The following is a 14788-nucleotide window of genomic DNA, read 5'->3' as shown; positions in this document are numbered from 1 at the left end:
CCTTTTCCAGAGGCACAGGGGCTGCTCTGCACAGCCTGGAATTAATTCCCATGGCAATAATGTTGCCCCCAAGATAATCCCCTGTACAGATGCCTGCCCCAGAGATCCAGGCCCTGGGGAGGATCATCTGCTTTGCACATCCCAGCTGCTCTCCAGGCTGGGCAGGGACAGCAGGAGCATCCAGCCCAAGGCACACTTCCCTCATGGAGCTGCTCTCCAGGCTGCTCCACCTGAGGATCTACATTTCATCTTCTTCCTGAACACCCCAGATTCCCCAGCATAACTGCAGTGAAGGAGGAGGAGAACCAAGGCCACTGTTGAATGCAGCAGGGGAGTGGGATCCATTCCTGAAGATTCCTTTTTCTCCTGGAGTTTGCACCCAGGAGCTGTGCTCACAAACCTGGCTCTGTCTGTGTGTCCTGATGACAAATTCCTGCTCTTCCTCTGTTGCTTGATTTGCAGCTTTCTGGCAGGCTGGGAGAACATCCTTCTTGTGGGAAGCCAGGAAAACTGAGCTGGAGCTATGTCCAATGCTCAGCAGCAGGATGATTGGAAGAGGGATAATTCAGACCCATGGCCTGTTCCTGTCACCTGTTTTGGCTCAGAGTTACAGATATCTGCAGCGGAGATCGTAAAATCACAAAATCATGGAATGGTTTGGGTTGGAAGGGATGTTCAGGACCATCTCATTCCATCCCACTTCCACTAAACCAGGTTGCTCCAAGCCCCATCCAACCTGGCCTTGGACCAGAGAGCCGGAGAGGGACTTTGGACAAGGGCCTGGAGTGACAGGACAAGGGACAATGGCTTCCCACTGCCAGAGGGAAGGGATAGATGGGATATTGGAAGGAATTCTTTCCTGTGAGAGTGGGGAGGCCCTGGCACAGGGTGCCCAGAGAAGCTGTGGCTGCTCCTGGATCCCTGGAAGTGTCCAAGGCCTGGCCCCTGCAGGATCCCAGGACACAAGGAGCAGCCCCTCCAGGATCCCAGGACATGGCACTGTCTGACCCCTCGAGTCTCAAGGGCTAGGTCAGCCCAGGCTGCAGCTCCTGGTTTCTTTCCAGAGGCAGCCTTGAATCCAAAAGTCAAGCTCTCGTGACTGGAGCCAAAAGCCAATTAGCAGCAGTTTAGCTTCATCAACTTCCTGACTGAATGCAAGTTTTAATTAAACATCCCATTTTAATTAGTCAGGCATCACGTACAGGGAGCTGGCCTCAAGATTCAAAGGCTGCAGGTCCTGTGCTTTAATTAAAGGAGACTCGCATGAGTTCAACTCCAGCATCTGTGACAGCTCCTCATCCTTTGGAGGGCAGGAGCAGAACAGCTGGGAACAGCTCCTTTCCCTGCCAGGGTATTCCTCTCCTCTTTTACTTCCACATGGATGCTCCAGTGGAAGAACTGGCTGGGAGATGATTTGGTTGGAAAGAGTGAAGAAACAGGGGCTGGTTGCAATGCTTGGGATGTCAGAGCAGGTACTGGGCTCTTGGTGTGATGCCAAGAGCTCTTTTGGGGTGAGGTTTGGTGTTGGTTGACGGCAGCTGAACACGAGCCCAGGTGTGCCCAGGTGGGCAAGAAGGCCAAAGGCACCTGGCTTGTACCAGCCATGGTGTGGCCACAGGGCCAGGGCAGAGATTGTCCCCTGTGCTGGCACTGCTGAGGCCTCACCTGAATCCTTGGGTCAGTCCTGGGCCCCTCATAACAAGAAGGATTGAGGGGGCTGGAGCATGTCCAGGGAAGGGAACAGAGCTGGGAAGGGGCTGGAGAATTCCTGAGGGAGCTGGGAAAGGGGCTCAGGCTGGAGCAAAGGAGGCTCAGGGGGGACCTTGTGGCTCTGCACAAGTCCCTGACAGGAGGGGGCAGCCGGGGGGGTCGGGCTCTGCTCGCAGAGAACAGGGACAGGAGAGAGGGAACGGCCTCAGGCTGGGCCAGGGGAGGTTTAGATTGGATATCGGGGAAAAATCTCTTCATGGAAAGGGTTGTCCAGCCCTGGCACAGCTGCCCAGGGCAGTGGTGGAGTCCCCATCCCTGAAGGGATTTCAAAGCCCTGTGGATGTGGCACCTGGGGACATGGGGCAGTGGTGGCCTTGGCAGTGCTGGGGGACAGTTGGGCTCCGTGATCTCAGAGGGCTTTTCCAACCTCAGCAATTATGTGATTTTATGATCCTGCCCAGTGCCAGAGCCCGCAAACGAGCTGGGGTTTGAAATGGGAGCAGCTTCCTCACCCCTGCTGGTGTCCAACCCCAGTGAAGTTCAGGCTTTTCCCGGTGTTCCAGGTGCAGCTGTCACACCCATCCAGCACCCAGTGCCTCCGAAAATAACAAGCCCAGCTCCCTCCTCACCTCCAAGTCAGTGTGGATGAGCTCCATCACTGGCAGCTGGGTTGTACAGGAGGAAAAGCAGAGCAGTTCCAGCGACGCAGAGTTAAAATGATGCTGTTCTCTGTTCCTTGGAGCCTGCTCAGCCCTGCTGAGCCCTCAGCCCATCTGCACCGGCTGCTCTCATCCCTGTGCTGGGACAAGGGAGAATCAGAGAGTGACAGAAATCCCTTTGTCAGCCGTGCCTGGGAAGGAGGAGGGTTATGGAGCTATTAGTGAGCACAAAGAGGGGACAGATTCTCTCCTAAGTGCTCTGGGGACAGAGATTTAAATGCTTAGCTGCCATTAATGCTAATGTGAATCAGAGGTCTCTTCTTACTGCCCTGGAACAAGAGCATTGAAAAAAAGAGGGCAGCTTTCCGCTAAGGACAAATTCCCTTGATTTTAAGGCGCTGGTAAATGGGATTTTTCTTCATTTCACACTCATTAATTCCCCTGCCTGCTCTAGTTGAGGGTTGGGCTCAGCTCCACTCCAGCACATGGGAGCTGCCAGGCCCACTAGATGATCCCCTGGATGGTGTCCCCAGAGCAAGGTTTCTGACCCCAAAAAAGCCACCATGATTTTGTCGTCACGTGGAGATGCCAAGTGCAACGTTCCAGTTTTTTGCAGAGAGGGGAAGTCCTTCCAGCATGTGTCAGAAATACTGACAGATCTTGTTTCCTCTGAAGGACTCCAGTGCCTAAAGGGGCTCCAGGAGAGCTGGAGAGGGACTGGGGACAAGGATGGAGGGACAGGACACAGGGAATGGCTTCCCAGTGCCAGAGGGCAGGGCTGGATGGGAGATTGGGAAGGAATTCCTGGCTGTGAGGGTGGGGAGGCCCTGGCACAGGGTGCCCAGAGAAGCTGGGGCTGCCCCTGGATCCCTGGAAGTGCCCAAGGCCAGGCTGGACACTGGGGCTTGGAGCAACCTGGGATGGTGGAAGGTGTCCCTGCCCATGGCAGGGGGTTGGAATGAGGTTGTTTTTGAGGTCCCTTCCAACCCAAACCATTCTGGGGTTCTGTGATTCCTCCTGAGTCTCCCACTTAGATCACACACTTGTGGGAATCCTGTGACTCTTCCATCAGTGTCTGGTGATTAAATCCATCTCGGAGCTGCCAGACTGCCTGGCTTTGCTCCAGGGGTCACGGGAGGCACCTGTAGGAATTACAGACCCAATCCATCATTAATTCCCCCCAGAGCCTCTGGTTATGAACGTGGTAACAGCCACCAGCAGGACTCTGCTTTTCTGTGGCACCTGGTTGTGGATCACATTGTCAGTGCCCTGGATGAATCCACCATGGAATTCCTGCGGATCCCGTCGGGTGCGTGGCATTAATTAACCTTGTTAATGATGTTTCACAGCCCCCAGCAGGGTGGCTCTGGCCAGGAGCAGCAGGGGTGCAGCAGGAGGGCTGGGCAGGTGTTTGTTTCAAAGGGAGTGAGTCCAGGAATGTGTTTCCACTCCGGGAGAGCCTCAGCATGAGGGGGACCCATCCTGGAGATGGGGACGAAGCCAAACCTTGGAGCTCCTGTGTCCAGTGAGCAACCTGTGCCCACCTATATGTAGGAAGTGGCCTTAAAATTATGGAAAAATTACATTTTTCAGACAGATGATGCCCCTCCCTCACTGGCACTGCAGGCATCAAGAACAGCCAGAGCAGAGGGAAGGGCTGAGCTGAGAGGGGGGTATAGTGAGACCACAGGCAGGGATGCTCTGACGTGATGAGCCATCTGTTTTTGGGAGGCTCCAAGCTTTCTGCACCGTGGGAGCAGTTGTGCTGTGAGTCTGTGGGGAAAGAACTTCCACGGACAACACACACAGGCACCACAGAGCTCTTACTCAATTTAAGCCCATTTTTAAGAAGCGTCCCCATTAGGAAAGCCTCAAATAATTACGTTGATCTAAAGATCCCCTTTATGAAATTCATGTTAATGGGGAGGGCGGGGGGGGAACCTTCTACAGACTTCAAAGGAAAAAAAAACCAACCCAACATGCTGCAATTTTAATGAGGAGCTTGTAAACATAACCAACCCCTGCTGATTTTTTCCACTAATTGCCTGTGTTATCAGGGACCGGGGCCCTGGAGCAGAACAGCTCTCAGCAAAACACCTTGCTGGGCTTGGGGCATCTTCCCAAACCCAGCGGGGCTGGAGCCGTGTGGGGGCTGAGGAGGGTGATGGAGGCTTTGGAAGAGGCAGGGTTGCGTTGTCCCTGCGGGGCTCTGACCTTGGCTGGGGGAGGGAGGAGGGATGGGGGGACCTGCTGAGCTGACTTAGCAATCCCATTTTTATTAGAGATGCATTCGCTGATTAGCTCCACATCCTAACGACTCGGGCGCCATAAATTACAGAGGAAATGCAGGAACCACTTGGGTGAGATTAACATCTCCTGGGGAAGCAGCAGCAGCAGCCAGGTCATTTTCTGGGCCCTTATTTTCTAGACCATTAAAGGGTTGCCGCTGGCTCTCCTCGGCAGCAGTGCTGGGTTTTGTTCTTGATTTCAGCCCAGCAGCACCTCAGCGGACCCCTCTGCCATCTCACTTCCCATCTCCCACACTGGCACAGCACCACTGGGAATGGGAGCCAGCCCAGTGCCCACATCCTGATCCCAGGAGGGGTGGGCACGGTGGGTTTTTGGAGATTTGGGGACATCAGCCACCTTCCCAGCTCCCTTCTGTGTCTGCCACAAAGAAAGATCCCCCCTCAAAAGCCACGGGGTGTTTGCAGCTGATTTGCAGCCCACAAAAGAGGCAAAACCTCTCCCAGAGGAAAATCATTGAGGGTGATTTGCCCAGCTCTTGAGATAATCACTCCTGCTGGAATCACGGCACAAGGGGAAGGTCGGGAAGATTCCTGAGTGAGTGTCCGGGAAGTGCCGTGAAAATGAAAAAGCTTTTGATGAGCATAATGATTGTTATTACCTCGTTCTGCTGCTGGCCGGGTGTTCCCACCCCAAAGGGAGAAGGAGCAGTCAGTATTTTGCAGGAAGAACCTTCTCTCCCTTCGCTTTCAGGAGGGTGTGGGTGATTTTCAGTGTGACTCGGGTGGCCTGGCCCGTGTTCCCAGCAGCCGTGGGTCACATCCTACAGGAGTTTTGGTGATGCCCTGGAGGACACAGATCCAGGGCAGGGAGTGACTGGCTCACTGTGAGACCCAGGGTGGGTGTGGCTGATCGCCCAGGGAAGCCCGTGGAGGAGGTGGACATGGAATATCTCCTTCCCGAAGCCAGGACATCCATGATGATGGTTAACCCTCCTTCTCCTCTCCTTGCACTCAGAGACACACGGACACCTCGGCGGGATGCAGCCCACCCCCAGCCCAAATCCCACACAATCCAGGGGGGTGGATGAGTCCTGGGCATGGAGATGACCTTGCTCTTTGTTTGTCCTGCAGAGCCAGCTCTCCCAGGCCCTGAATGGTTTGTCAGACAGAGCCAAGGAGGCAAAGGAGTTCCTGGTCCAGCTCCGCAACATGGTGCAGCAAATCCAGGTACTGTGTCTCCAGGCTGAGAAACTGCCCCTTCCCACCAGGATGAGCCATCCTCCATCCCTTTTCCCAAGCTTGGATTGGTGGGTGCTCTTCCAAAAGAACCCACACCTCACTTTTGATATTACCCCCCCTGAACCCTCCCCAAAACTGCTGCTCCCGGCGTCGTGGAGGGAGCAGCAGAGTCCTGAGCCCTTCCCATCTCTACCATGGGTAGATCCAAACCTGTTCCTCGCCTGCCACCACCACGTTTTCCACGATCCAAGGCCGTAAGGATCCCACATCCAGTGCTATGAATTAATTAGTGGGTGGCAGTGGTGCAGCTGCACATGCAAGAATGACCCGTGTGGCACCATTAAAAAGGAAAATCCAGTTTTCCAGCTGGACTGGGGACGTCCCCTGGGCTGTGACTCCCTCTCTGCCCCACAGGAGAACAGTGTGGAGTTCGAGGCCTGCCTGGTGGCCCAGTGTGACGCCCTCATCGACGCCCTCAACAGAAGGAAAGCCCAGCTGCTGTCCCGGGTCAACAAGGAGCACGAGCACAAGCTGAAGGTGAGCCTGGGTGGTCAGAGAGCTTCCTGCAGGGTTGGCACTGGGTGGGAATGAGGATTGGGATGCTGTTTGTTGGGGAGGTCACTGGGAAGCCACTCCTTTTCCACATGAATTCCATCTTGCTGCAGGTGCCCAACCCGCTCCCAACGTGTCCCTGAGCAAAGTGTTCCTTCCTCCAGGTGGTTCCCACTGAAGTATTCCATTATTGGGTTCATTCCTAGTCCTTAGGTCAGCAGAGCCGTGTGTACAGCATGGAAGACGACTTTGTTCACGTCCCATGTTGCTCCCAAGCTTCTGGAATGATCCCGCAGGATGCTGAGTGCTCGTAACTTCTGCTGAAGTCCTGGGCCACTTGGTGTCACGAGATGTCACCAGGAGCAGGGCTGGCTCCCATTTCTGTGCTTTCGTGGCCTCGGGGGGGTGGTGGCGCTGAGATTTTTGGTGTTGGGGGAGCAGAGGTGCCGCTCAGTGGGAGCTGTGGGAACGGGCTCCTGGTTTGTGCCGTTCCCAGTGTCACCACGTCTGTCCAGCTGATTTGGGGCTGAGAAGGGAGGGAAAGGACCAGATCTCACCTGGGAGCAGTCAGAGGTGCAGCCATGGCCAGAATTGCTGGACAAGGTGGTTGCACCCTGGCCATCAGTGATGGGGTCCAGCTGAGGGGTGTCACACCCACATCTGTGATCCCAGGGTCCCTCTCCCGAGGTCATTTCAGTGTTCTGCCTGGAAACTTCTGTGTCTCTTGACCTTGCTTTGGGCCACCCAGGAGGCTCCCAGAGAGATTCCTGGAGCTGCCTAAAACAAGAGAGAAGGCCACCAGTCCTCTCTGAGTGCAGACCATGGGCAGCACGAGGGCATTTCCACGGGGAGAGGGACAATGGCAGCTTTGTGGGGCCGAGCCCACCATCAGTGCTCATTCCCAGCAACAAAGCACAACCCCAAAGAGCCACGGCACAGAGGGGACCCCCAGTGCCTGGTGGGCTCCCCTTCCCTCATCCCCCTCGGGCCATGGTTAATTAAACTCTCACAAAGCCGGGCAGCACAAAGCAATTTCCCTGCTCAGCACAACCCCGGGAGGCTTTTGGCTGGAGGAATGGATCTGCATCCCACTGCTTGTTCCTGCTCCATCCATGGATCTGCATCCCATGGATCTGCATCCCACTGCTTGTTCCTGCTCCATCCATGGATCTGCATCCCATGGATCTGCATCCCACTGCTTGTTCCTGCTCCATCCATGGATCTGCATCCCATGGATCTGCATCCCACTGCTTGTTCCTGCTCCATCCATGGATCTGCATCCCATGGATCTGCATCCCACTGCTTGTTCCTGCCCCATCCATGGATCTGCATCCCACTGCTTGCTGCTGTCCTGTGGCCTCCATCCCGCCCCATCCACCCTCGTTATCAGCTGGGCTTTGTCATCAGCCAGGCCTGGTCCTTCAAACAAGAAACAGCCCCTGGGTTCCTGACTGGACTCTTAAATCAGCCCTGGAGCCTCCCTCCCTGAAGCTCCTGCAGTTCCACGTGCCATGGGAAGGGCAGGAAGGGCTCTGTGGTGCCCTGGTAGATCATGGAATGGTTTGGCTTGGGAAGGACCTTAAAGCTCATCCAGTGCCACCCCATGCCATGGGCAGAGACACCTCCCACTATCCCAGGTGGCTCCGAGCCCTGTTCAGCCTGGCCTTGGACACTTCCAGGGATCCAGGGGCAGCCACAGCTTCTCTGGGCACCCTGTGCCAGGGCCTGCCCACCCTCACAGGGAAGAATTCCTTCCTCATATCTCATCTAAAGTTCCCACTGCCGTGGGTGAAGCTGCAGTGATTTACACTGAGATGACCCTGGGCCCATTTCCATCTGCAGATAAGCAAGAGGTCACCTCCTGGCCTGTGCTTCATGTGGAATTGGGACCCAGGGTGAATCCTGCAGGACCATGGGGCTTGTCCTGGGTGATACCCACATCAGCACAGGACACTTTTGGCCGCTGACTCGGGCTGGGAACTTCACCCCTTCCCACAGAGGCCCATCCAGAGCCTCCAGGCCTATCCTGTGTGTCCACTTGTCACTGCCCTGTCCTGGAGCATCTCACCCGAGGAGGTGAGTGGCCAGAGTGACCAGTGAGCCTTGGCAGTGGCCAAGGAGCCCTTTCAGATCCAAGCTGGTTGCTCCAGCAGCCGGCAGGGAGCCGCAGGGTCCTGGCTGCTGTCCTGGAGCCGCTTTCTCCGTGGGCTGCTGCTCCTGCCCAGTGGGATATTGGCCATCCTGGCACCGTGGCAGGCAGGAGGAGAGGCACAGCAGGGGACAGAGCTTGCCCCTGGCATGGGGCCACGGGCGCCTCTCAGGACACGGCCCAAGTTCCCATCCCAAGTTCCCATCTCCGTGTGGCGCCTGGATTTGGGGTCGGCTTGGCTTTGGGACTGACCTGCTTTGTCCTGACACACATTCCGTGGAGGCAGGCACAAATCCAGGCCTGACTCTGGGCCAGCACTAATTACTCCAGAGCAGGGAGAGGCTTGTGAGGACACGAACTGGGAAGGGACATCTCCCTGCCTTTCTCCAACCTCCCACTGCAGTCGGATTCAAGGCTGAGAAGAACCTGGGCTTTAAAAAACAACATCTGGAGCAGCAGTGGGGCCAGGGGCCTGCTCCACCTGCAGGACAGACCTTCCTGTCTGTCCTTCTCACTGCTGGTCCCGGTTTTTAGAGGAGCAGTGGGGTCTTTCCCGAGGGATGATGTCCTCCAGCACAGGCAGGTTTGTGCAGGGGACACAGAGGCTTCCCTGTGGTGTTGTCCCAGGAAGAAATCTCTCCTCAGCCCACCACACACAGACTGAGCTCTGGGTGCACCTCCTTAAGCTCTCAGCAGCATTATGGACCATTCCAGTCGTTTTCCAGCCTTCAGGCCATGGGATGCCTTGGCTCCATGATTTCTCCAGGCTGCTTTGGCTGTTCAGGAAAACAGCATTTGCCACATTTCCCAGGAGAGCAAATTACGTAGGAAACGCTCACCAGGGGCTCCTGTCCATGGCACTGGATCTCCAGAGGTGAGATGCTGCTCCTTCTTCAAAGGTTGCAGTCAGGATTTTCCAGGGGAACTCAGTGTTCCTGTTGGATCAGGTTCCTGGTGGTAACAGCAGCTCTGCTTTTCCCAGCTCCAGCCTGAGCCTCCTCTCCCGAGTCACCATGGAAACACCCACCTGGAAAGCTCTGCTTGGGGGATTCAGCACAATCAAACCTTGCCAGGATCTGTCCTGATGATTTTTCCATTTGGGATTTTTCCATCTGGGTGTGCAGCTCCGTGGTGGAGCACAGCAGCACCTGGGACACCACCTTCCATCCCCACAGCCCTGCAGGTGACCCAGGGTGAGGAGGCTCCTGTCCTCCACGTGACATTCCCAGCAGGATTCATCCCAGGCACTGGGAAGGTTGAGTGCCTTGAAATGTTATCCACCCCAGTACTAAAAGAGAGGAGGAAGACACTTAAGTAGAGCTGAGCATAGATGTTATTGCCTTCCAGGAGCTGGATTAAAATTAAAATGTAAATTATAGTCAATGTCATCTCGGGAAGAAAAGCTCTTGAAAGAACTGTCCTATTTTAAGGTCGTGGTGAACTGCTGTGAGAGCACAAAACCCCCTTTTTATAGGCTGGAATTAGCAGCCAGGTTCTGATTGTTGCTTTATTTAGCACCTAAAGGGGGGTAAAAATGGTATTTGGTAAAAATGACTACAAAGAAAATGTGTGGAGCTTCCCAAATCCCCTCAAAATCTGAGCCATTGAAGAGCCCGGCTGGGGTCAGGCTCTTCTCCCAGATAAAGGGGAACAGCCTCAAGTTGCTTCAGGGGAGATTTAGATTGGATTTGAGGGAAAAGTTCTTCATGGAAGGGGTTGTCCAGCCTTGGAACAGGCTGCACAGGGCAGCAGTGGGATCACCATCCCTGGATGTGTTCAAAACCCATGTGGATGTGCCAGGTTTTCCTGGGAATCTGGTGAATCCTGCGAGTCCTTCGAGGCCTCCCGAGGCCGCCCCTCAGCCCAGCACAGCCCCTTGCATGAGTCCAAGGCTTGAGGAGCTCCCAGATTTCCCTTCCAGCTCTCTCCATCAACAAACTCTTCATTACTGGGGTAACAGGGGCTCCCAGGGAGCAGAAATCCCTCATGCATGAGGAGAATCCCAGGATTCTGCAGCTTAAGGCCACTTGGAAAACTTTCTGGCTTCACTGACCTTGCTGGGTTTAGACCAGGCCTTCAAATGTGTGGGAGATGTTTAGGTCTTACTTCTCAAACCTTTAATTTTACTAATCAAAGTCATTAAGTGTGCATCCCACTTCTCCTTTAAAGCCACAAAGCCCCACTAGATTCCAACCAAAGATCCCTCTTTTTTTGCCTTAAAAACAGTTCGGTGCTGGTGAAGGCAACGTGGATTTCTGCTCTTGGCTTTTGTGCTGTAGAGATGCTGAAATTACAATGCTGTTTTATGGCCTGGTTCTCCAGATGGATGATGCTGGATCCCTGAGGGGATCACAGAGTTAGAGAAGGGCTGGGACAGAGCTGCAGCTTTGGATTCACCTGGAACAGGCTGCCCTGGGCTGCCTCCCTGTGAGCTTGGAGTGTTTCCAATGCTGGAGACTCCACAGCCTCTCTTTTTCTGGTCTTTGACCACCTTTATAGAAAAAGAAAAAAGCTTTTATTATGTCTGCACCCAGCAAATGCTGTTTCCTGGAGACTGGTGCCTGGCTGGAGGGAGCAGATGGCAATTCTGCTGGAAATACTTGGAAAGCACCGGCTCCGACAGGGAGAGGTTCACAAATTCATTATCCTGGCCAAACCAGACAGAGATTTAAGCTGCAAAGAAGATAAGAAGATTGTCTCAGCAATCCCATCTTTGCTGCCTTCCTGGCAGCACGTGCATTTCCCCACAGAGGGGTCTCACGTGAGCGAAGGATGCGGCTTTTCCAGGCGTTCCGGCTGGGATTCCCATGTTCCCGTCCGCAGCCCAGCAGGCAGGGAATGCAAAACCTGGCTCTGGCTTGCTTGGTGCAGTCAGGATGTGCTCTAACAGCAATGTTGGACCCCACAGACTGGTTTTATCTCATGGTCTGCAGGTGGGAGACCCAACATCCACACAGCCAACAACAACAATCCTTCCAGGAGCAGGACAACCCCCAGCCCCTCTCTCTGAGCAGGAGGGATCAGATGAAGCCAAAAGGCTGCTTTGAACCCCCGCTGCACCTTCTGGCTCCTGCCCTGAAGGACTGAGCAGCCCTGCTGGGAAAGGAAATCCAGGGGCTTGCCCTCTGTCAGGAGGGTCAGGGTAGGAGTAGGATCTCCAGGACCAGCTGGTGGCTTTGCTTCATCCTTACAGGACCTAAAGGGGCTCCAGGAGAGCTGGACAGGGACTTGGGACAAGGGATGGAGGGACAGGACACAGGGAATGGCTTCCCAGTGCCAGAGGGCAGGGATGGATGGGATATTGGGAAGGAATTCTTTCCTGTGGGGGTAGGAAGACCCTGGCACAGGGTGCCCAGAGCAGCTGTGGCTGCCCCTGGATCCCTGGACGTGTCCAAGGCCAGGCTGGACATTGGGGCTTGGAGCAGTCTGGGACAGTGGAAGGTGTCCCTGCCCATGGCAGTGGGTGGGATGGGATGGGATGGGATGGGCTTTAAGATCCTTTCCCACCCAAACCATCCTGGAACTGCACTCAAGTGTTAGAAACTGGCATTCAAGGAACTCCCCACTCTTAACAGCAGTGTTGGAGGCCAAAACCAGCATGTGCAGGTCCTGCTGCACAAAAGCTCCACCTCAGAGCCATCCAGCATCTCCAGAAGCCTCTGGCCAATGTCCTGGTCCAGAGGAGCCATATGGGAGCTCCCTCTGGTGCCTTGTCCACCCTGCACACGGGGTGCCCTGGCTGCACCCCTGCCCCAGCTCCCGGGCTTGCTGCAGCCTCCCTCTGCCACAGCCTGGAAACACCAGGCTGGGATTGCTAAAATCAGCCAGGAATGGCTGCTCCCTAAAAATCTGGAGCTGTTTTGGAGAGTGCTTAATGGCATTTCACAGGAGCAGCAATGTTGTTCCAAGTCTCCCAGGGAAGAAGGGACAGGACAAAGGGAAGCAGCCTCAAGATGCACCAGGGGAGGTTTAGATTGGATATTAGGAGGAATTCCTTCATGGAATGGGGTGCTCAGCCCTGGCACAGGCTTCTCAGGAGTCTCCATCCCTGGAGGGATTTAAAATCCACGTGGATGTGGCACTTGGGGACGTGGGGCAGTGGCAGCCTTGGCAGTGCTGGGGGGAACAGTTGGCCTGGATGGTCTTGGAGGGCTTTTCCAGCCTGAATGAATCTCTGCTTCTAAGCTGCAAGACTGGTAGTTCTTTTCTTCCTGCTAGGTGATTAAGTAGAGGTGATTAAATTTTAATTAAGCAACACGTGATGGCATTGATTGCTCTGCAGGAGCCACCCCCCCTTTGAAGCCCAGGTTCCTTCACCGCAGGAGCCTGACGTGCTTCCTTTGCCCTGCCCATCCCTCAGACAGGGATGCTGGAGGGATGCTGGCAGGAGGAGATGCTCCCCAGCCCAGGGTGGGCATCCAGGAGCTGCTGAGCCTGTGGAGCAGCAGGCACTGAGCTCCCAGGAATGTTCATCCCTATTTATTGCAGCTTTTCCCATCCCGCTGCAGCTGCAGAGCTCATCCTCATTGTAACACTCCACGGAGCTGCACAGCTTTGTTCAGTGCTAGTGGAGAACTTTGCACAGCTTTTTAAAGCTCTTCCAGCAGGAGAAAATAAAAAATCTTCCATGAGCACTTGAGCGCATCGCTCTAAGAATAAAATCTCTCTTCCCGAGCTGCTCAGCCAATATCCTGCAGCAGAAATCCTGGAGCTGCAGGATTCAGTGTGAAGGAGCAGCCAGCCTTCAAATAAATCCTTGTGGCATCCAGCCTGAATCCTTTTCCTCCTTGCTGTGCTTCAGGGAAGGTCAGCAGAGCCCTCAGGCACCAGTAAACCACAGGCTTGTGCTTCTCTGCTGGGATGCTGGAATGTGATCCCTTGGGGAACCAGCCATGGGTGCAGGAAGTGCCTTAATGTGGAGCCTGGGCAGCCCCAGGCAGAGCTTGGATTTATTGATTTATTTATTTATTTCTCTCCGCTCCCTGGCACTTCTCTCCCTCAGAACTCATCCCCAGCCAGTGGAAAAGATGAGGGAATTCTGCAGCGTGGTCCATCTCAGCTGATGAGCATCTCAAACAGATCCTCAGGGATGAGGCTGGGGGAGTGGTGTGTTCATTCCCCTTGGAAACAGCAGCTTCCAGGGTTGCTCCTCATCCAGGGCTGTTGAGTGCAGCTGCCCCAGAGCCAGCCCCACGAGCTGGCTGCATTCCAAGGGTGGATAGGGCAGCTGTGGATCTATGGAAGTTGGCATTTGCTTTGCATGGAGCTCACAAGCTGCCATTTGGAAGCTGGCTTAATTAAAGACAGGGCATGGAGCTGCCCTGCTGCTTTGAATAATTATGTGTGTTAATGATTTGGGGCTAAACAAAGCTTGTTGGAATAGGTTGCCCAGAGAGATTGTGGACTCCCCATCCCTGGAAGTGTCCAAGGCCAGGCTGGATGGGGCTTGGAGCAACCTGGGATAGTAGGAAGTGTCCCTGCCCATGGCAGGGAGTGGAACAAGATTAGTTTGCCATTGGAAGGGACCTTAAAAACTTTCTGGGATTCTGTGTTGTTGTTCACCAGGTTTTGAAAGATCTGGAATTCAGTGTGTGAGTCTTGGCCAGTTCTGCCTTTCCCTGTTCCCTTGAGTCCCTGTCACCTTGCCTTCCCTGTCCCCTGCAGGTGGTGCGGGACCAGATCTCGCACTGCACGGTGAAGCTGCGCCAGACCACGGGGCTGATGGAATATTGCCTGGAGGTCATCAAGGAGAACGACCCCAGCGGCTTCCTGCAGGTCGGTGTGGGGGAATGCTGTGCTTCCTGCACAGCCCGGGGGAATGCAGCAGGGTTGGGGGCTGCTCCAAGCAGGATGGACCCAAAAAATCAAGGCTCAGCCTCTGATCCCCCTCCATATCCACAGCAGGGCAGGAGCAGGGGCAGGGCAGGGATATTTCTGGAAGGGAGGGTTGCAGCAGGGATGGTGCATCCCTGGAGCAGGGATCACAGCGTGCTCGTGGCTCTCCACTGAGAGACCAACACACAGCCCTTGGGAGCTGCATCCCACCATTCATTCCTGGGCTTCCTTTGGCACTAACCCCTGCCATTAAACAGCACCCAGCGCTCCGGGGATCCCTCTTCCAGCCGAGCCTGCAGTGAGGAGCGATGCTGGAAACCACAGTGACATCCCAGCCTTCGGCAGCCGGCCTGGGAGGCAGAGGGAAGGGGCAGAGCGGGGTGGGGACAAGGCAT

General features: G+C 55.0%; 1 protein-coding gene across 9 annotated transcripts in view; it reads left to right on the top strand.

The window, feature by feature from the left end:
- The window catches only part of TRIM9 (tripartite motif containing 9), a 60419-nt gene that overhangs the window by 27358 nt on the left and 18273 nt on the right, over window positions 1-14788 (top strand). For all 9 annotated transcript variants that reach the window (XM_048306191.1, XM_048306185.1, XM_048306189.1 and 6 more), the window contains exons 2-4: window positions 5750-5845; window positions 6272-6394; window positions 14223-14333. In XM_048306191.1, coding sequence (XP_048162148.1) covers window positions 5750-5845; window positions 6272-6394; window positions 14223-14333 — 330 coding nt within the window. The remainder of the gene's footprint in view (window positions 1-5749; window positions 5846-6271; window positions 6395-14222; window positions 14334-14788) is intronic.

The sequence above is a fragment of the Corvus hawaiiensis genome, chromosome 6 (genome assembly GCF_020740725.1).
Source record: "Corvus hawaiiensis isolate bCorHaw1 chromosome 6, bCorHaw1.pri.cur, whole genome shotgun sequence".
NCBI lineage: Eukaryota > Metazoa > Chordata > Aves > Passeriformes > Corvidae > Corvus > Corvus hawaiiensis.
Note: the sequence above shows the minus strand (reverse complement) of the source record. Positions and strands in the feature narration are given on the sequence as shown.